General features: G+C 43.1%; 1 protein-coding gene across 1 annotated transcript in view; it reads right to left on the bottom strand.

Moving 5' to 3' along the window:
* dcdc2b (doublecortin domain containing 2B) overlaps nucleotides 1-23353 on the bottom strand; it is a 68996-nt gene that overhangs the window by 39978 nt on the left and 5665 nt on the right. The window contains exons 2-3 of the mRNA XM_041213185.1: nucleotides 12555-12655; nucleotides 6861-6922 (exon numbers count right to left, since the gene is read on the bottom strand). Coding sequence (XP_041069119.1) covers nucleotides 6861-6922; nucleotides 12555-12655 — 163 coding nt within the window. The remainder of the gene's footprint in view (nucleotides 1-6860; nucleotides 6923-12554; nucleotides 12656-23353) is intronic.

The following is a 23353-nucleotide window of genomic DNA, read 5'->3' as shown; positions in this document are numbered from 1 at the left end:
TGAGGTCTTATCTATGGAATTCAATCTATGGAATTCAATCTATGGAATTCATTGCCACAGAAGGCTGTGGAGGCCAGGTCATTGAGTGTATTTAAGACCGAGATAGATAGGTTCTTGATTGGTAAGGGGATCAAAGGTTACGGGGAGAAGGTGGGAGAATGGGGTTGAGAAACTTATCAGCCATGATTGAATGGTGGAGCAGACTCGATGGGCCAATTGGCCTAATTTCTGCTCCTATGTCTTGTGGTCTTAAGATGTACAGTAACAACTTCTTGTATTTATATAGCACCTTTTACTTGCTAAAACATCCCAATGTGCTTCACAGGTGGGGTTTAAAGAGGAATTTCAAGAGCTTGAAGCTGAGGCAGCTGAAGGCACTGCTGCCAATAGCGGAGCGAGGGAAGTCAGGATGGGCAAGAGGCCAGATTCAGAGGAAGGCAGAACTCTCAGAGGGTTTTAGTGCCAGAGAAGGTTGCAGAGAAAGGTAGGGGTGAGGCCATGGAGAGATCTGTAAACAAGGATGGCAAGCCTGAGGCATTGCTAGACTAGGAACTAGTCAGTGAGCACATGGGGTGATGGGTGAATGGTATTTGGTGCAAGTTAAGATACAGACAGCAGAGTCTTGGGTAAGATTAAGTTTATGCAGGGTTGAAGATGAAGGACAACCAGAAGACCACTGGAATATTTAACTCTGGATCTAGCAAGCGGGTGGATGAAGGTTTCCACAAGGGTTGCTAAGAGCCTGCTTTAATTGGAGACAGTAGCCAGGGTGGGTGAATGGAATTTCTGTCTAGGAACTGGAGTTTGTGAAGGATGAATACAGTAGTTTCAATCTTCCCAATGTTACAGCAATCAAAATTTCAGCTCGGTGGGTGGGCACGATCGGCAGGCCCAGGGGCGGTCAGGAAACAGACCCCCAACTTTGACCGCAGTTAATGGCCAGCCAGCGTGAAATGCGCGCTGGAATGCTCAGCGCTGCCGGGGTGGGGGTAGGAGGAGGGTAGGCGATGATATTTCCCTGGGCAAACGCTGTGAGAAAGCTCCCTGAAGGCAGAGTGCTACCTCAGGGAGGTGCAGACCCAAAAGCCATGAAGTGAAGTTTTGAAAATGTAGGTATAAAAATGTCCAAGCATCACAATCAGGCACCTGAACGTGTAAAAGATAAAAATGCTGTCCATAGATTTTTATTTTTATTTTATTTAATAATCCTGTCCTTGGATGAGGTTTCATGAGAAATGTAAAGGCCGCCTGGCTGATTCACCCATCCGCCAATCGTAAGATTCGATGGACCACAAAAAATCAGAGTCAATGGCTCTGGAATTTAACATTCTCACACAACTCTTATCGAAATATGATCATGAAATTACTGTATTAAGACAATTGTGGAAACACTTGGAAGTTTTGTTTGCAATTTCTTGTTTTTTTATTCATTCACGGGATGTGGGCATCGCTGGCTGGGCCAACATTTATTGCCCATCCCTAATTGCCCTTGAGAAGGTGGTGGTGAGCTGCCTTCTTCAACTGCTGCAGTCCATGTGGTGTAGGTACACCCACAGTGCTGTTAGGGAGGGAGTTCCAGGATTTTGACAGCAACAGGAACATCGATATATTTCCAGTCAGGATGGTGAGTGACTTGGAGGGGAAGTTGCAACTGGTGGTGTTCCAATGTATCTGTTGCCCTTGTCCTTCTAGATAGCTTGTGGTCATGGGTTTGGAAGGTGCTGTCTAAGGAGATTTGGTAAGTTCCTGCTGTGCATCTTGTTGATGGTACACACTGCTGCTACTGTGCATCGGTGGTGGAAGGAGTGAATGTTTCTGGATGGGGTGCCAATCATGCGGGCTGCTTTGTCCTGGATGGTGTCAAGTTTGTTGAGTGTTGTTGGAGCTGCACTCATCCAGGCAAGTGGGGAGTATTCCACCACACTCCTGACTTGTGCCTTGTAGATGGTGGACAGGCTTTGGGGAGTCAGGAAGTGAGTTACTCGTTGCAGGATTCCCAGCCTCTGACCTGCTTTTGTAGCCACAGTATTAATATGGCTAGGCCAGTTCAGTTTCTGGTCAAAAGTAACCCCCAGAATGTTGATAATGGGGGATTCAGTGATGGCAATACCATTGAATGTCAAGATGCAATGGTTAGATTCTCTCTTGATGGAGGTGGTCATTGCCTGGCACTAGTGTGGTGCAAGTGTTACTTGCCATTTATCAGCCCAAACCTGAATATTGTCCAGGGACAGGATTTTTGGGTCATCGGACGTCAGGACTGAGAGAGGCCTGAGGGAGGAAGTGATCCACTGCCCGCGATTGGTCCCCAACTAACGGCCAGCCAGCGAGAAAGGCGCGTTGAGAATTTCAGCGCTGCCAGGGTGGGGGTGGGAGGAGGCCGAGCGCTGAAGTCTGTGTGTGTGCGAGGGGGGCGGGGGGGGAACGGGCAATGAAACCCCCCCTGAAGGCACAAAGCTGCCTCAGGGAGCTGAAGAATTTTAAACCAATGAAACATTTTTAAAAATTCCGGAAAAAATGTCCATCCAGCGGATTCACTCACCCTAACATGTACATTTGAAAAATTCTGCCCAAGCATTTTAATTTTTTTGTTTAATTACAGAAATCATAATTTGCCCGCCCGCTAACTGTAACATTGGACAGACAGCTAAAAATCCAGGTTAATTAATACATTAATGGCCTTAATAGGCATCTTAATTGTCAGTGGGCATGCTGCCAACTCTCGCGTGCACCCGCTGACTGAAATATCACGCAAGTGTTTGATGATGTCAGACAGTCACCCAATGTCATCGCTCACTATTTCACACTCAAGCATGTCGGGTGCATGCCTACATGCCAAGAGGAAATTCCTGCCCCAGGTCTTGCTGCAATTGGACATGGACTGCTTCAGTATCTGAGGAGTCACGAATAGTGCTGAACATTGTGCAATCATCAGCGAACATCCCCACTTCTGACCTTATGATGGAAGGAAGGTCATTGATGAAGCAGCTGAAGATGGTTGGGCCGAGGACACTACCCTGAGGAACTCCTGCACTGATGTCCTGGAGCTGGGATGACTGACCTCCAACAACCACAATCATTTTTCTTTGTGTTAGATATGATCCCAAGCAGCAGAGAGTTTTCCCCCTGATTCCCATTGACTCCAGTTTTGCCAGGGCTCCTTGATGCCACACTTAGTCAAATGTGGCCTTGATGTCAAGGGCAGTCACTCTCACCTCACCTCAGAGGCAGAATTTTCTGCATGTCGGGCGGGCGGACCCAACCCAATCTCCGGCGGGCGGGGAGCCGATGCCCACCAGTGAAGTGGGCCCCACTGCCATTTTACGTGGGTGGGCCAATTAAGGCCGGCCCAGTGTGACATCCGGTGGGAAGCGCTATGTGCTCCCTGTGTGGGCGGTGGGGGGGATTCCCCAAAAGCGAGAGTGTGCACTTTCCCACATGAGCACGACAGAGCGCACATCTCCCTGAGGCTAAGTGCAGCCTCAGGGAGATCGCCTGAACTTTGAAAAATATTAAAAATAGAAAGAAAAAATTCCCTAACATGTCCCCCTCATGTGACAATGTCACATGAGGGGAACATGTTCTTATTTTACAGAATAGCTTTATTAAACTGTTTAAAAACCTATATGAAACCTCTTCCCGCTGCTGGATGAGGTTTCATGTTTTCTCTATTCCCCGCTGGAGCTCCTGGTCTGTCCACCAGCCTTAAGGTTGGACGGGCAGGTCCTTTAATTGTTTAAATGATCCTGTCAATGGCCTCAATTGGCCATTGACAGGTCGGGGGGCCCGCAGCTGATTTTGCTGCACGCCCGCCTTCCTGAAAATTTAAATGGGGCGCGGTGACATCGGGGGTTCTGCCCAACATCATCCAGCGTTATTTTACACACTTGCGAGCGGGCCCCACCCCCTGCTCGCTGATGGCAAAATTCTGCCCCAGGAGTTCAGCTCTTTTGTCCATGTTTGAACCAAGGCTGTAACGAGGTCAAGAGCTGAGTGACCCTGGTGGAACCCAAACTGGGCATCAGTGAGCAGGTTATTGCTAAGCAAGTGTCACTTGATAGCGCTGTTGATGACCCCTTCCAATACTTTACTGATGTTTGAGAGTGGACTGGTGGGGCAGTAATTGCCCAGGTTGGATTTGTCCTGCTTTTTATGTACAGGACATACCTGGGCAATGTTTCACATTGCTGGATAAATGCCAATGTTGTAGCTGTACTGGAACAGCTTGGCTAGGGGTGTGGCAAGTTCTGGAATACAAGTTCTCTGTTGCTTTTTTATCAAAGATGCTAATTTATTTAAAATTAATTCTTGAATGTCTCTGTAAAAGCAATGCAGAAAGGAAATGAATAAAAATGCATTAAGAATTCAAAACCTATATTTGCACCGTATAATTTCAAGGACTCAGCAGTGAACAGGAATATAAATTTACTGTGAGGTCTGCAACTCACAATGTACAATCTGTCAAGGAGCGTTCCACCAGATACACACTGCACCAGGAGCAACAACATGAAACAAAGTGTGCTTCTTAGTGCCTCATTTTAAGACCTTTATCTAAAGACCATAGGAAGGTAATATTCCCACTGCATATTATAATATACTTCATGATATACGTTCTCTCAATATGTTTCACTACCTAACTTAATCCAGTACCACCAAGTTACGCACCTACATCGTGTCATCTTTTACAGTGAAAGAGCAGCATCTCCTCAGAACTAAGGATTTTCAGTAATTTTTTTGACCTGGCCAAGCCAATTTCCATAAAATGCATTTCAAGTATCTCTCCTACAGATACATCAAATAATTGATTCTTAGACTAAACAACATTTCCAACAAAAGTCTGTTCTGTGATACATCCAGATCTTGACACTGCCCAAACTATAAAGTGACAATCCATCACAGATATTTCATCCTAAATACGACGTATGTTGCTGAGTTACCAAATAGAGCCAGTTTGAACAGAGGCCAATCACATGGCGGCATAGTCATTACTATTGGAGTTATTAATGGATTAGCACTTTAACTCATTGCTAGGACATCCCTTTATCAACCCTTTTAGCTCAATTACAATAAAAGGCAGGGGAATGAGCTCTAAATGCATTAACTTTTTGACGCTAATTCCACCACCAACAATTTCTATGCTTAACTGTATTACCCAATAATATATACAGTTCTCAGCAGAAGGGTTTTTAAGAATGAACACAATATAATAACATTCTGTGTGTTACTTAAAGGAACTCACCATTATGCCAATTTTACTTCTGTTTCCATTAGGTTTTTGGATTCCATTCTGCAAATAGCTAATAAAAGAAAAGGCAGTCGATGAGGGAAGAGACCCGAGAAACCACATTTGACCAGAAAGGAAATGCATTAACAAAGGATTTGTGTGAAGCAACATTTAATATTGCCTCTAAATCTGTTCTCAATTTCAAATTAAGTTTCTTCAACATCAGTACGCGAAACAAACTAAATCATAAGAAATAAGAGCAGGAGTGGACCATTCAGCCCATCGAGCCAGCTCTGCCATTCAATAAGATCATGGCTGATCTGATTGTGATCTTAACTCCACTTTCCTCCCTCCCCTACAACCGTCCCCCCCACCAATAACCCTTAACTCCTTTGTTGAACAAAAATCTATCTAACTCAGCCTTGAATAGATTCAATGACTCAGTTTCCACTGGTCTCTGGGGAAAGAATTCCAAACATTAGCGACTGTCTAAGAGAATAAATTCCTTCTCATTTCCGCCTTAGATGGGAGACACCTTATTTTGAAACTGCTCCCCCTGGTTCTAGATTCCCCCAGTAGGGGAAACATCCTCTCAGTATCTACCCTGTCAAACCTCCTCAGAATCTTATATGTTTCAATAAGATCACACCTCATTCTTCTAAACTCCATTGTATATAGGCCCAACCTGCTCTCCTTACGTAAGGAAACCAAAACTGTACATAGTACGCCAACTGCTACAGAGAGACCTGCCTCCCACTACCCCCACAAAAAATCATTTGATTTAATATCATTTTAAGAAGTGATATCTCCAGGTAGTGTTCTCCGGTTTTACTAAGTTAAAAACCATTAATGCAGCATTTATTATATTAACAATTGATTACATATTCCAAATGTTGTAAATAAAGTATCTTGGCTAAAGTTAAGTGGAGTGATAATGTTGCTACGTGAGGCTGACCTTAATTCACTTGTGACTTTAATATCACAATCACTGATTCAGCATTATGATTCTCCGTGTCATATATTACTGTCAGCTATGATATGTCTCTATAGCTCTTGTTAAATATTAGTTTAGCAATAAAGCCAACTCCCCCCAAACTTAAAAATTGAGAAAACAATATCACAACTTGTTGATGTTGTTAAAATGGTGGGTGTGGGAAATTGTGATGAAGATTATAAAAGGTCAACATGAGAGAATGAAAGACTTGCATTTATATAGCACCTTTCACAATCAGGACATCCTAAAGCACCTTATGACCAATTAACCGCCAAAGGATCACCTGACTTTTCCTGTGCATTTGGAACCACTCCCTTTCTCAAAAGGGTCAAAAGGAAACCTCCAGACTGATGTTGCCTCTATTCCCATTTCCTGAAACTAATTCATAAATATATTATCAGTTGAATAGTTCTTACAAATACAAAGACTCTAGCTGTCTCAAACACTCAAGTTGTGAAATCCACAGGATGTATAATCAACCAAACCACTCACCCTATTGGTGGAAGTCACATGATGAAGAAGGTATTTTGTAGTCTGCTTTTAAAACAAACAACAAGAAGCTGATCTGCAGACGAAACTCCATTAGAAAGCTAGCAACTAGCTGCAAGTCATCCAAACAGCCAAGGTAATAAACAGAAATACCTTGAAAGTGGAAGAAGGACGTGTTCCAACTTGTTCCAACTTTGCATTCACCTGAGAAACACCTGGAAATTTGAATACAAGAAGCCTCGCAGATTACTAAGAGTCCACTACTTTACAAGACCTTCGCTTCAAATAAAGCTTCAACACATCTAAGAAACTATAGGCCTGCCACAAACGAGACTGAGATAATTATAAATTGTAACCATGTTTTTCTACCTTTATCTGTATCTAATCTTTGTGTATGTCATACTGTGGGTGAGACGAGTGAGTGAGGCGTTGCATTTTAAACATCTGGGATAAGTGTGTGCTAATAAATAATTTATTTTAAAATTCACAAGTAGATTCCTGCTGGAATTATTTAGTTGGGACAATCACTCTGAGGGTAAGAAAGCCTCCTTACAGACAAAATTAATGACCAGCGACAGAAAAAAGGACACACAAGTTCATGCCCATGTAGGAAACATTAAACGTGGGAGGAAATAGGTGATAGATGCAGTTCTGTGTAGAAAAATGGAATGCAATACATTTTGGAAGTAAGAATTAGAATTAATTAAAGGAACAGAGGGGCAAAACCCAAACAAAACGTGTGTTTCAATTTTTACAGGTATAAAATATAAAAACAAAGTGAGGTAATGTTGAGATTGTAAAAGAGCCATAACCTGGCTGCAGTTGGAATATGGAGTATTCTTCACAAATAGTTGCTGTAAAGATGTAAAAACATTGGAAAAGATCATAAGAAAAGGTAAGGATAGATTTTATCCACAGATTAGGAAGGTGATTGCAAGTAGTCACAAATTTAATATAATCATAAAAAGAATTGAAGTAAATTTAGAGAAATATTCTTTAATAAAGTGAGTCTAGCATTCGGAATTCACTGTCATAAATCATTGCTCAAAGTGTTTGCAAGTAGAATTAGATATAAACAATAATAACACAATGAATCAAAATGCCATAAATATCTTAATTCAAAATACTTTAAAACTCTTTGAGTTAAACAAACAAAATATTTTCAGTTTATTTTAATGTGATAATTTTAAAATTGTGCCTTCACAATACTGTCATAACAACCAGTGGAAACAATGACTGACATTAATTTGGGGCTGGGGTGGGTGAGGGGGTGGCAAAAGGCCAAAATTGGCCAAGAATGCCAGCGAGGCCAGGAACATGGAGGCCCTGCTGATCTTAACATTCTCATTAAAATATTTTACAGCTACCCTGCCCAGCAGCCGGCCAAATTGACAGCTCAGCTGGTGGACAAAGGGAGGCTAGTAGCAGGAGGCCACATCTGGGGACCCAGCGGGACAATTGGAGGGGCTGTGGGGAGATTGGACAGCTTGGTGGAGGTCAGCAATCAGGGTTGGAGATGCTGAAAGCATTCTTGAAAGGCCTGAGGGGAGGATTCTTGCAATCTTTATGATCAATCAAGAATCTATCTAACTCAGCCTTAAAAATATTCAATGATTCAGCCTTCACTGCTCTCTGGGGAAGAGAATTTCACAGAACAATGACTCTCTGAGAGAAGAAAAAATCTCTTCATCTCCATCTTAAATGGGAGACCCCTTGTTTTTAAACTGTGTTCCCTGGTTCTAGTGTCTCCCACATGGGGAAACATCCTCCCAGCATTCACCCTGTCAATTCCCCTCAGCATCTTATATGTAGCTGTATATACAGGTTACAAATAGCTATAGCTGACTTGACTTATCTGCGTTTCAGCTAGCTTATAAACAGGGCTCTCAGTACAGCTTGTAAATGGAGCATGGCTTGGACAGAGCAAGTAGCTGGGAGTTTTGTGAGTGAGGGAGTTCGCTGAAGAGGGGAAGGAGGTGTTCTTTCCTTTTTCTACCTTTTTAGGCCTCCAGTATTTGAATCTTACTTCTGTATAGAGGAAGAAGCTGATTGGTGAGTAACTGGTAAGCTATTCTATTTATCCTCCTCATAATAAATAATTTGTGAAGTTAAGGTATGGCAGGACAGCTCAGCCAAGTAGAATGTACATCCTGTGACCTGTGGAAAGTCATGAATACACCATGTGTCCTAGACAAATAAATCTGCAGGAAGTATCACCAACAACAGAAGCTTGAACTCTGGGTTTCAGAACTCAATCAAAGGCTGGAGTCACTATTGTGCATCCACGAGGCAAAGGATTATGGATAGTATGTTTAAGAAGGTGGTCACCTTGCAGGCGAGGAGTATGCAGGCATGGAGGGCATGAGTGCCCTCCAGGCAGAATGAAAGAACCAGGCAGATACTGCAGGAGTCCCCTGAGTCGATCTTGCTCGCTAACCGGTTTTTCATTTTAGATACCGGTGAGGGCAATGGTTCCTTGGAGGAGTGCGGCCAGAGCCAAGTCTATGGCACCACAGGTGGCTGACTGTACAGGAGTTGAGGAAGAAGAGTGGATGAGCAATAGTGATAGGGGATTCGTTAGTTAGGGGAATAGACAGATGATCCTGGGGCCACAGATGTGACTCTGGGATGGTATGTTGCCTCTCTCGTGCCAGGGTCAAGGATGTCACAGGACAGCTTCAGGATATTCTTCTGGGGAAGGACGAACAGCCAGAGATCATGGTCCACATAGTACCAATGATGTAGGTAGGAAGAGGGGTGAGGTGCTGAAAGCAGATCTTAAGGAGTTAGGGAGCAGATTGAAAAGCAGGACCTCTAAAGCAGTAATCGCAGGATTAATCCCAGTGCCACATGCTAGTGAGCATAGGATTAGGAGGATTGAATTATTAAACATGTGGCTTGAGAACTGGTGTAGGAGGGAAGACATCAGATTTCTGAGGCATTGGGACTGGTTTAGGGACAAGTGGACCTGTATGAGCTGGATGGGCTGCACTTTAACAGGACTGGGACTAACATCTTTGGAAGGGAGATTTGCTAGCATTATTGTGGTGGGTTTAAACTATATTGTCAGGGGAATAGGAACCTGAGAAGGAGCTCAGTTTGGAGGGAAGCAAAACTGGTAACAGGAAGTAGAAAATTATAGGTGAAATTCGAAGGCAGACAAAGCGAAAGGAAATATCAAATAGGATCAGAATGCAGAATAATGTTAAAAAGGTAAAGTGAAGGGCACCCTATCTGAATTCATGCAGCATTCACAACAAGGTAGATGATTCCCAGTGGCTAATAGAGGTAGCTGGTTATGATTTAATTTCCGCTACGGAGATATGGGAACTGAATATTCAAAGATATTTGTCATTTAGGAAGGATAGACAAAAGGAAAAGGATGTGGAGTGATGCTGCTAATAAATGACAAGATCAGTACATTAACAAGAGAAGATCTTTGATTGAAGGATCAAGGTGTAGAAGCAGCTGTAGAATCAGTTTGGGTGGAGCTACAAAACAGCGAGCAGCAGCAAACATTGGTGGGAATTGTTGATAAGCCCCCAAACTGTAGCAGTAACGATGGGCACAGTATAAATCAGGAAATTAGAGCTGCATGTAACATGGGTAATACAGCTTCTGGAACAGCTTGTTGAAGAGCCAAGTGGGGATCCAGCTATTTTTGGATTAGTATTATGTAATGAGAAAGGGCTAATTAATATCCAGGCTGTAAAGGAGCCTTTAGGAAATAGCGTAAAATTCTATCATATTATGGTCACTAAGTTTGAAAATGATATAGTTGATTCTGAAACTAGAGTCTTAAATCTGAACAAAGGAAACTATGAAGATCTGAGGTGCAAATTGGCTATGCTGGATTAGGAAACTACACTAAAAAATTTGATGGTAGACAGGCAATGGCTAGTATTTAAAGAAGTATGACATAGTCTACAACAAGCATACATTCCTCAAAGACACAAAAACTCAACAGGAAAGGTGAATCAAACATAGCTAACAGAAGAAGTTAAAGATTGCATTAAGTCAAAGGAAGCAGCTTATAAGGTTGCCAGAAAAAGTAGTAAGCCTGAGGGTTGTGGGAAATATGGAATCCAGCAAAGGAGGACCAGGAAAGTGATAAAGAAAGGGAAAAGAGAATATGAATGCAAGCTAGCAAGAAACACAAAGGCGGACTTGTACAAGCTTCCTTAGGTATGTGAAAAGTAAAAGATTAGCAAAGACAAATGTGGGCCCATAACAGGCGGAGACAGGAGAATTTCTAATGGAGAATAGAGAAATTGGAATTGGTGGAGAAACTAAACAATTACTTCTTGTCTGTCTTCACGGAGGAAGATACAGAAAATCTCCCAGAAATACTAGTGAACCAAGGGGCTTGTGAAAGAAATTAGTATTATTGAAGAGTTAGTACTCAAAAAATTAATTAGGTTGAAGGTTAATCAATCCCCTGGACTTGATGACTTACATTCCAGAGTGTTTAAAGGGATAGTGGATACATATCATTCAGAATTATATAGATTCTGGAAAGATACCTCTAGACTGGAAGGAGCAAATGTAGCCTACTATTTAAGAAGGGAGGGAGAGAGAAAACAGAGAACTACAGACCTCTTATTTTGACATCAGTAGGAGGGAAAATGTTAGAATCTATTATAAAGGATTTGATAACTAGACACTTGGAAAATAATAATATGATTGGGCAGAGTCAACATGGATTTATGAAGGGAAATCATGTTTGACAAACCTGTTGAAGTTTTCTGAGGATGTTACTTTTAGTATAGATAAAGGAGATCCAGTAGATGTGGTGGATTTGGATTTTCAGAAGGTTTCTGATAAGGTCTCAAACAGGAAGTTAGTAAACAGAATTAGAGCACATGGGATTAGGAGTAATATACGGGTATAAATTGAGATTGGTTAACAGACAGAAAACAGAGTAGGAGTAAATGGGTCATTCTCAGCATGACAGGCTGTTACTAGTAGGGTACCACAAGGATCAGTGCTGGGGGCCACAACCGTTCATGGTCTATATAAATCATCTGGATGTGGGGTCCAAATTTAATATTTCTAAATTTGTTGATGACACAAAACTAGGTGGGAATGTAAGTTGTGAGGGGGGCGCAAGGAGGCTTCAAGGGGACTTGGACAGACTAAGCAAATGGCAAGAACAAATCAGATGGAATATAATGTAAGTGTGAAGTTATCCACTTTGGTAGAAAAAACAGAAAGGCTGAATTTACTTTCCTACCTGTCTTTCTGTTTCTGTGTCGTCAACAAATTTAGCAACCATACATTCCGTCCCCACATCCAAGTCATTTTTATATTGTTAGGAAACCCAAAAATACCTAAATTGGGAGGTTGGTGTTTGGGAACTACAGTTCCCAGGGGGCCTTTGGCTTCCTGCACATGCATTGGCCGGGAAAGGGCCGCACAAGCGCAGTTCACTTCTTGTACGTCTCCAGGATGGGAATCGGCTCCGTGCACATGCACAGTAGATAAAGAAGAAAAGTGAAATGGAGGTCAGGTGACCTGAAGAGGAATGTCATTTGAGAGAAAGCATCCCAGGGAGCAGCACATGAGGAGGGGAAATAGGGAGAGGTCCCAAACAAAGAAGATCCCAAATCAGGGAGTGGGACAGAAACAGGGCTCAGAAGAAGGTCCCAAGTGAAGGACAAGGACAGAGATCAGAAACAGATCCTTCTAGGTAAAGTTGAGAGAAAGGAGCAGAGCAATAGGTTCTGAATTAGAGTGAGCAGCAGGGAGCAGACTTGAAGAAAAGTGGGCTTGAGAGAATCCCTGAAGATCCGAGCAGGCAGCCAAATATTGGTGACTCCTTGCTCCAGGTCCTAAAGGCACAGGTACCCTTTTGGAGCAGTGGTATTCTGCTTGGCACAGCCAAAGATCTGAAAGTGCACTTAGGAAGGTGAAGCTTTAGTGTGCGTGGAGATCCAGGGGAAAGGAATCTCAGAAGACGAGATTGAAACCCTGGGGTGGATTCTCCTTGAAGCTGTCGGAGTGGGAGTGACATTTGGAGAGAATTCCAAGGCGAGTTCTTCAAATGTGGAGATTGGAAACCCTCATGAGAAAGGTAGAGTTTTAGTGAGTCTAGTTGGCTCACAGTGTGACAATCGTCTCTGGGCGGGTTGTTGAGAAAGACATAGGATCTGCTTTGGTCACATCTGTTATTTACTTTAGAGTGTGGTGTGTCTGACCACAGTGCACCAGTTGGTTCACATATGCCGCATACTTACCCTAAATATTACAGTATAAGATATATGTGGTAAACTGTTTTATCTTTCCGAATTTGTATGTGTCTGTAAATATATAGCTGGGGTGAGGGAATAGTGAATATTTGAATCATTTCGTTGTGTTTGTATTGAGATCTTTCCAACCTTTTTGTCTGGTGTAATATAGTTCATTTTTCTTGTTTAATAAATACTTTATTCTTTGTGTTAAATGTTCATCACAGACTCCTGTGAATTTGTTCAGTAACTTACCTCCACAGTTGCTAAAAAAAAAGTTAGGATCAAGCCAGCTTTCACTGAGGGACCTAATCTTTCCAGTAGTAACACCAGCTGGGATCGTAACAAAATAGATGGTAAATAGTTGAAGCCCCAAAACTGATCCCTGTGGAACTCCACTGGTTACATATCGCCAATCCAAAAATGACCCATTTATCCCTACTTTCTGCTTCCTGTTAGCCAACCAATCCTCTATCCATGATAATATGCTACCCCATGAGCTCTTATAGTGTGTAATAACCTTTGATGTGGTACCTTATCAAACACTTTTTGGAAATCTAAGTACACCACAATTATAGGCTTTCTTTTATCCAAGTTACTTGTTACTTCCTCAAAGAGCTTGAATAAATTAGTCAAACAAGATTTCCCTTTCACAAAACCATGTTGACTCTTCCTGAGTGCATTAAGCTTTAATAGGTTGCCTGCTATAGCCTCCTTAATAATAGATTCCAGCATTTTCACTCTGACAGAAGTTAAACTAACTAACCTGTAGTTACCCACTTTCTGTCTCCCCCCTTTCTTGAAAAGAGTTGTATTCACTAATTTCCAATATGATGGGATCTTTCCAGAATCTAAGGAATTTTGGAAAATTAAATCTACTATCTCCGCAGCTGCTTCCTTTAGGACCCTAGGATGAAGTCCATCAGATCCTGCTGACTTATCAGCCTTTAGCTCTAATAGTTTTCTCAAACGCCCTCTCCCTGGTGATTGTAATTGTTTTAAGTTCCTTCCTTGCTTTCACTTTTTGATTTACAAGTAGTTCTGGGTTGTTATTTGTGTCTTCTACAGTGAAGACAAACACACAGGGCTGAATTTTCATCCTCCAGCCAGGCAGTGGGAGTCGGGAAAATTCCTGATTCATCCTGCCCACCTCAGAAACAGTGTACGCAAGGATGGAACCTTTCATTGTGGGGGCGGGGGTGTGGACTGGAATCAGGCCAGTTGACCAGGGGTAATGTTTGGAAGCAGCCTCTGTGTTGAGGCAAGCTGTTTAAAAGATCCACCTCTGTGCTGTGGGACTTTGAGCCTGTCAAAATAAAAAGAAAGGTCCTCCAGCCCTCACCCTCCCATACCCTCTCCCCGACACACTCACCTTGCCTCATCCATGCCAACTCATTCCCCCCCATCCACCCTCTATGGCCCCTGATTCCTCCATGCCCAGGTATGCCCCTCCATCTATCTCCTATGGTCCCTCAGGTACCCTATGACAAGCTATGTCACTCCACCCACCCCCATGGCCCCTCATGCCCTTTGCCAATCTGTGGCACTTCGATGCCAATTGACCCAGTATACAATTAAACAGTATAGAACCAATAAACCCTATAGTGACAATAGTATATATTTTTAAAAAGCTTTTTAAAAAATTATTCATTCATAACTTTCCACTATGTTAAAAAAAGTTCTTTTACTATAGGGCAATAAAAGTGTCAACCAAATAGACCTTTCAAATTTCCAATAGCTGAAATTGCAAGGATTTGAAACATCTTAAACTTGTGTAAATAAGCATTGCGCAATTGACAGCAGAGATCAAAGAGCCATGTTTTCCATCAAGCAGTGTTTTCCCTGGATCTCAGGTGTTTCGTCAGACTAATAGATTTCTGGGCTCTCAGCCAAGCCTCATTATGTATTCTTGGCTGACAGCCCAGATATCCATCAGAGTACTAAAACACTTGAGACCCAATGACAACATTGTTTGATTGACAGCTCTGGCTCTTTGATCTCTGCTGTCAATTTTAAATCATTTTATTATTTGTGCATGTCAGTTTGATAACATTCTTTCTTCTAAGCCGATTTTATGGGGTCAAGTCACACTCCATGAAAAGAGTGCACAATGTAGGCTGATTTCTTTGTACATCTGAGAAAGTTCTGCATCATCAGAGTTGTTTGCTGGCTGTCCACTCGCGTGGTTCAGGGGTAGAGATGAATGATCCCACAGTGCTATTTAAAGAAGAATAAAGAATTCTCCCGGAGTCTGGGCCGACATTTCTCCTTCAAATAACATGAGCAAACACAGATTAACTGGTCATTTATCCAATTCACTGTTTGTGGTATCTTACTTGGTTGTCATGTTTGGCTACTTAAAAACTGACTACAATCCTGAGAATATATGGTGTTATATAAACATATTTATATCTAAACCATTTGACATAAATTATGTAAACTTCTGCCACTCAAAGAAAAGTCTTTGCCAAGCAGTTTAATGACGACCGATTAACCTTTGTATTATGCTTGTGGTTTTAGAGATATAATGGGCAGAATTTTGCCCTCAGATGGCGTGTGGGCCCCACCGGCTCGGCGGCGGGCGGACAGCTGACCCCCGCCACTGAAACGGGGCCCACCGCCATTTTGAGTGGGCGGGCCAATTAAGGCCCACCCAGCAGCCTGCCCGACGGGAAACGCTACGCTCTTTCACACATGCACGCAAAACAGCGCACTGCTCCCTGAGGCAAAGTCCTGTCTCAGGGAGATTACTAACAGGTAGGAAAAGTCAAGAAATAGAAAAATTAATAAATCATTAACATTTCCCCCTCATGTGACAATGTCACATGAGATGGGACATGTTAATAAAAATGACATAAACTTTATTAGACATTTTAAAAATGGACATGAAACCTCGTCCTGCCAGTGGATGAGGTTTGATGTATTATCAGAAGCCCCCTGGGGCTCCTGGCCTGCCTGCCAGCCTTAAGCTTGGACGGGCAGGTCTTTAATTATCTTAATTACCCTGTCAATGGCCTCAATTGGCCACGGACAAATTGGCAGGTAGACAGCTGACTTCGCTATCCGCCCGCCTTCCTGAAAATTTAAAGGGACCGGGATGATGTTGGGAGTTCCTCCCGATGTCATCCCGAGTCATTTTCCCCTCGGCGAGCAGGGCCCCGCCCCCAAACCGCCGAGGGGAGAATTCAGGCCAATGCTTCTGTCTGATCTCATTGTCATGCACAGTGAAAGCTGTTGTAACTGTGAAACTTTAACAAGTGCAAGTTGGAGCACAAAATCTAGTTCCCACTGCGCAATCTCCCTTTTATTTTACTATCAAAATGCAGCACATCTATGTCTGAGAAAAAAAAAATCCATCTTTTCTCATGTTTCAAAACAAAGATTTGTGCTCCACGATTAGTCCACTATTTTCCTCGATTAACAACTTGGTTAACAAGTTTCCTTGTGCAATTGAGAAGTAATCTGTGCAAGGTACAGGTACTTGGTCAATTCACTAATTCCTAGTCAATTGATTGTTACATCAATGAATGAACAGTTACTCTGTTATCAGCAAGGTTCTTTCTAACATTGGTCAGGTTTCCTCTTTCCTGGTTCAGAACAATGGTGATGGTCCAAGCAGAAAGCTTTTGCCATTCCAGTTGCAATTTACAATTTGGTATTTGGGGTTTAAGATCCTGTTTAATATATTTGAACTATTACACGGGATATTGTATCAACTTTCATTTTTTTTAACTAAATTTACCTTTAAGCGGCGTGATACCACGGGGCAGAATCTTGTGTTTGGTGTGCGGGGCTGGGCCCGTGTAAAATGATGCGCATTGACATCAGGCGTGTGTCCTGACATCACCGCGCGTCAGTCCGATCTTTAGTTTGGCGGGCGCGCAGCTGACTCTGGTGTGTGCCCGCTGAATGGTCAAAGGCCTATTGAGACCGTTAATAAACTGATTAAAGTAATTGTCAGGGCTGCCCATGTGACCTTAAGCTTGGCCGGTGGTGGGGGGGTGGGGGGGGGGGTGGGGTGGGGTGGTTGGGTGTGGGGTGGGGGGGGCAGGCGGAGAGCTCAGGCGGCCTTCACATTTCTCATGAAGCCTCATCCACGGGCAGGATGAGTTTTCCTGAGCAGTTTATTACATTAATAAAAATTTTTTAAACATTTGATAAACACGTGATGCTGTCACACAAGGGGACACGTGTAAATGATTCTTAACTTTATTTTATTTTCAGCTGTCAAATTCAACTTAATCCTCTTTTGCGGGCGTGCGTGAAAGAGCTCAGGTCCCGACTCTCCCTCCTCCGCACCCCCCCCGCCCGCAAAAGGGGTGCTGAGCGCTACCGGGCATGCTTCACGCTGGGTGGGCCTTAATTGGCCCACCCATGTAAAATGGCGGCGTGCAACCGATCGGGGGGCGGTGATTGGCTCCACACCCGCCCGCACCCACTCCCAACAGGCCCGCCCGACGGGGAGAAAATTCTTCCCCATGACTTAAAAACCAAAACTGTCACTGACTGTTGATCCTTAGTGTATCCGTATGATTTTTCTACAGTGTAACTACAGGAGTAAATACATTCACAGCCTGGCCTGTGTAGTCATGCTCATTAAGTGTCACTCCATAAACAACTATTACTCTAGCTGATTATTAGAGGTTGAAATTTCCAAATCCTTTGTTAACTTTTACCATGTTTGGTTTTATAACCAATCTTTGGTTATAAAGGTCAAGATTCTGATGGAATAACTGACGCCAGCATAAAAATAGCATAAATTTAAAAGAGGTGTGTGAACTTTAAGTGCTGGTAAGCGAACTTGGCAAAGTAGAATTCCTACTTTAATACATTTTTAGAAGTAATAACACAAAGCTGCTTTAGGTAGTTGTGGTTAGTTGGGTTCCTTTACCTAAAACATAATCTATCATACAAATCGAATATTCCGAATTCTTCTCTTCAGAAACAGTTATAACAACAATTGGTGTTCCAGAAAGTAAACTGTAATTAAATTGTTGCTGTGTAACTTTGTTTGATCCGTGATCCTCCAGGTCTTCAGAACTCTACTGATTGATAGCAGTTCCACATAGGTTCAACTAAAAATTTTACTGTTACCAAACTGCATTCTCACCTCTGGGCTGAGTTGGGTGACACTGCAACTGCAGAGGGTGACACTGCAACATCCTAAACAGCTGCCAGCATGAAAGATGGCGCAGGTTCCATCAAACTCAGCTATTAGGAAAAGGCTAAACAGTCACCAAGTTCAGGCAAAACAAAGAGAGAAGGCGGGGTGGGTGGGAGGGGGTGTTGTGGGGGTGGGGGGGTGGTGTGGGGGATAGCGGTTCGTGGGTTCATCCTGGCTGGAAAGCAGGGTGCAAGTGGCAAACTCCAAGAGCAACAGCGAGTGCAGAGAACTCTCAGGAAGCATCGATAAATGGAGATGAAATAGGATTGGCTGCTCAGGAGAGGGGTGGCAACAGTTTGGGAGAGGGAGCGAGCGAGAGGCTGCGGGGAGAAAGGGGGCATTGATGGAAAGGACAGGACTTTGAACTGCAGGCAGCAAGATGCAAACCAGTACTGGCACCAATCAATGGGCACACACCAACGACATCAGCAGCCGACGCAGTGCAAGCCAAAGGTACACATGTAAAGACCCCTGGCCAAATGGCATCAGGAGTTACTGTGTTTCACCTCAATTTAGGGACAGGACAAACTAGTAAACTACAATAAAATCTCTCTGTTTCCCAGCATGCTCGAGAATGGTTGGCGCCGGATAATAAACAATGCCAGTTAATGGGGAGTTACATTACCCCAGTCACAAGGCCGGATAATAAACAATGCCAGTTAATGGGGAGTTACATTACCCCAGTCACAAGGCCGGATAATAAACAATGCCAGTTAATGGGGAGTTACCCTACCCCAGTCACAAGGCCAGATAATAAACAATGCCAGTTAATGGGGAGTTACATTACCCCAGTCACAAGGCCGGATAATAAACAATGCCAGTTAATGGGGAGTTACATTACCCCAGTCACAAGGCCGGATAATAAACAATGCCAGTTAATGGGGAGTTACATTACCCCAGTCACAAGGCCGGATAATAAACAATGCCAGTTAATGGGGAGTTACATTACCCCGGTCACAAGGCCGGATAATAAACAATGCCAGTTAATGGGGAGTTACGTTACCCCAGTCACAATGCATAGCACTGCTCTGTCTTTGAGGGGTTGAGGAGGAGCAGCTGTGCTGCCAAGGGCCCAAGCATTGCTGGGCAGCTCAGTAATACCACCACAACAGAGCAAGCAGACACCAATCTGAGGGGTATATCTTTGTTCAGGCACTACTAACAAAACAAACCCAATAATTTAATAATTTCAATGTAAAGCCTAAAAACAACTTTTGCAGATTTACAATCTATTGTTATTATTATTAGTTATTAAAAAAAGAATTCAGAACACTGAAAGTGAGCAGCATATAAAAAAAATAATTAAGCTGTCAGAGAATTCTGGTTAGCAGAGTGCTGGGTAACACAAATTGAAATTAATTTTAACTAGAAACAAAATTAAAATGAAATATTGATATATTTTACAATTATTGATCAAAAAGTAATTGCCTAACAAATAAATGGTTTGTTATAATAGGTGTATTTAAATACTTGTTAATGCTCCTGACTTATTATGAAGTATGACAATAGACCAAAGGAAAAAGATTAAATTGACAACAATGAGATTTCAAAAGGTGTTTGATAAAGTTTCAGATGTGAGGCTTTTAAAGAGACTGTTGACATATATGGAACTAAGGATACATTTTCTAATTGGACTGAATATTATCTTGGCAATAGAGAGCAGGAAGAAATATGCAAGACTCTATCTGGGTGGCAACTAATGAGTGAAACTCAACAAGAATCTGTTCTGTGTCCCTTTGCTATTTACACTGTCCATAAATGATATGCCAGAGGAAACTTTTAATGATGATATATTACAAAGTTTTCAGATAGCACTACAGCTTGTGGTTAGGTGATTACTATGAAGAAGATTGATAACTTTTAAAGGAACCTAGACAAACTTAGCAGATGGATTAAGGAACAGAAGATGAATTTAAATTTTAATGATATAAAGTAATAGACATTGAAACAGGAAACAAATCAAGTAGGCACATTATATGTTTGTCAGTTGTCAAGAAAAATAAAATGTATGGATGTGATTATCTGTATTCTTTGAAGAACCAGTGATCACTATTGGGAAGACTGAAGCCATTGTCTTTGATCCCCTCTCCAAACTATATTCCCTTGCTACTGATTCCATCATTCTCCTTGGCAACTGTCTGAGACTAAATGAGACTGTTCACAATTGGTGTGATATCTGAACTTGAGATGACCTTCTGCCCTCATATCCATGCAATTACAAAGACCATCTATTTCCACCTCAATAACATCGTCCAACTTCACCCCAGCCTCGACTGATCTGCTGCTGAAACACTCACTCATGTCAATGTTACCTTGAGACTTGACTATTCCAATGCAGTCCTAGTTGACCTCCTACATTCTACCCTCTATAAACATCAGATCATCCAAAATTTTGTTGCCTGTGTCCTTACTCGCACCAAATCCTGTTCGCCTATCACCCCTGTGCTCATTGACCTACGCTGGCTTATGGTAAAGCTGTGACTTGGTTTTAAAATTCTCATCCTCATTTTCAAATTCCTCCATGACTTCATCCTTCCTTATTTCTGTAATCTCTTCCAGACCCAGACTGGTGGCAGCCTTCTACCTCATAAGATGATGGTTTGAACCTTGGTGGTCAACTCCGTGTTAAGTATCGCCTGGTGTGACTCAGGAGTCGCATTTTGACATGGCAGTCTCTGCTGTATTTGCTGAAGAGGAAGACAGTGGGCTGAGAAGGTGCATCATTCGTTAGCCTCTGTTTTCCCTGGGCCCTCTTCTCGGCCAGCTGAGCTTTCTCTTTCCGCTCACCTCTTCTAATACCCTTCCAAACAGTCAGCCTCCAGATATCACGATCATTAGCAACTGTCTCCCAGTTGTCAATGTCAATGTCCAACATGTTCATATCTCGCTTGCAGGTGTCTTTGTAGCAGAGGTATGGACGCCAAGGGGGTCGTCACCCAGTGGACAATTCACTCTGCAGAAGGTCTTTGGGTACACTGTTGTCATCCATCCAATGAACATGGCTGAGCCAGTGCAGAAATTGTTGGCTTAGCAATGAGTGTATGCTGATGGAATTAGCATATTCCAGGGCCTCTGAGTTGATGAGCTTGTCCTGCAAAGAGATGTCAAGGATATTTTTTTTTATTCTTTCATGGGATGTGAGCTTCGCTGGCTGGGCCAGCATTTATTGCCCATCCCTATTTACCCTTGAGAAGGTGGTGGTGAGCTGCCTTCCGTCACCTCTGCAGTCCACCCGCAGTGCTGCTAGGAAGGGAATTCCAGGATTTTGATCCAGCAACAGCGAAGGAACGGTGATATACTTCCAAGTCAGGATGGTGAGTGACTTGGAGGGGAAATTCCAGAAGGTGGTGTTCCCATCTATCTGCTGCCCTTGTCCTTCTAGCTGGTAGTAGTCGTGGGTTTGGAAGGTGCTGTCTAGGAAGCCTTGGTGAATTCCTGAAGTGCATCTTGTAGATGGTATACACTGCTGCTACTGTGTGTCAGTGGTGGAGGGAGTGAATGTTTGTGGATGTGGTGCCACATCCTGGATGTCCTGGATAGTGTCAAGCTTCTTAAGTGTCGTGGGAGCTACACTCATCCAGACAAGTGGAGAGTCTTCCATCACACTCCTGACTTGTGCCTTGAAGATGGTGGACAGGCTTTGGGCAGTCAGGAGGTGAGTTACTCATGACAGGCTTCCCAGTATCTGACCTGCTGTTGTAAGCACAGTACTTATATAGCACGCCCAGCTCAGTTTCTGGTCAATGGTAACCCCCAGGATGTTGATAGTGGGGGATTCAGTGACGGTAATGCCATTGAACGTCAAGGGGCGACAGTTAGATACTCTCTTGTTGGAGATGGTCATTGCCTGGCACTTGTGTGCCATGAATGTTACTTGCCACTTGTCATCCCAGGGCTGGATATTATCCAGGTCTTGTTGCATTTGGACATGGACTGCTGCAGTATTGGAGGAGTTGCGAATGGTGCTGAACATTGTGCAATCATCAGCGAACATCTGCACTTCTGACCTTATGATGGAAGATAGGTCATTGATGAAGCAGCTGAAGATCGTTGGGCCGAGGATACTACCTTGAGGAACTCCTGCAGTGATACATTTGAGACAGCATAGGTGGAAACTGTTCAGCCTTTTCTCCTGCTTGGCACATTTTGTCCCACTCTCCCCACCGTAGAGGAGTGGGTTGAGGACACAGGCTCAGTAGCTCACAGTTCGGTGTTCTCATTCAGGTTGCTGTTGTTCCACACTCTCTTACTCAGCGTGGACAGAACAGCTGCAGCTTTTACAGAGTGTGTTGACTTCAGCATTAACTGACAGATTGCTGGTGATTGTGGAGCCTAGATATGTGAAACTATCCACAATATCCAGTGTCACATTGTCAATGCTGATAGATGGAGGTATGGTAACATCCTGGACCATGTCATTTGTCTTCCTGATGCTGATTGTCAAACCAAACTCTTTACAGGAGTGAGAGAATCTGTCCATTTGTCTCTGAAGGTGCTGCTCAGTATGGAATGTTAGTGCAGCATTGTCAGTGTAGAGCAACTCCCTGATGAGGACTTGGTGCACCTTTGCCAATGATGTCAGACTGGCAAGGCTGAACAGGTTTCTGTCAGTGGACACCCTCTGTAGGCAACCTGAAGAGAAGAATATGCCAAAGAGAGTCTGTGCCAGAACATAACCCTGTTTGAGCTCAATACGGATGTAAAAGGGTTCAGTGTTGCCCCATTGTAGCTGACCTTCCCCATCATGTTGTCATGGAAAGAGCCGCTTCAGTGGGCGGCCAACTTTCTCCAGCAGCTTAAATAAACCTACTCTGCTCACATGGTCGAATGTCTTGGTAAGATCAATGAAGGCAATACATAGTGGTCTCCTTTGTTCACGGCATTTCTTCTGCTGCTGCTGGACTGAGAAGATCATGTCAATTGTAGATCTCCCAGTTACAACATAAGAACATAAGAACTAGGAGCAGGAGTAGGCAGTTCAGCCCCTCGAGCCTGCCCCGCCATTCATTACGATCATGGTTGATCTCATTTCGGCCTCAACTCCAATTTCCCATCCTCTCCCCATAACCTTTCAACCCGTTACTAATTAAAAATCTGTCTATCTCCTCCTTAAATTTATTCAGCGTCCCGGCATCCACTGCACTCTGAGGTAGTGAATTCCACAGATTCATGACCCTTTGAGAAAAGTAATTCCTCCTCATCTCTGATTTAAATCTACCACCCCTTAGCCTTAAACTATGACCTCTCATTCTAGA

This window comes from Carcharodon carcharias, chromosome 19 (genome assembly GCF_017639515.1).
Source record: "Carcharodon carcharias isolate sCarCar2 chromosome 19, sCarCar2.pri, whole genome shotgun sequence".
NCBI classification, from domain to species: Eukaryota; Metazoa; Chordata; class Chondrichthyes; order Lamniformes; family Lamnidae; genus Carcharodon; species Carcharodon carcharias.
This window is presented reverse-complemented; position numbering and strand designations above follow the sequence as displayed.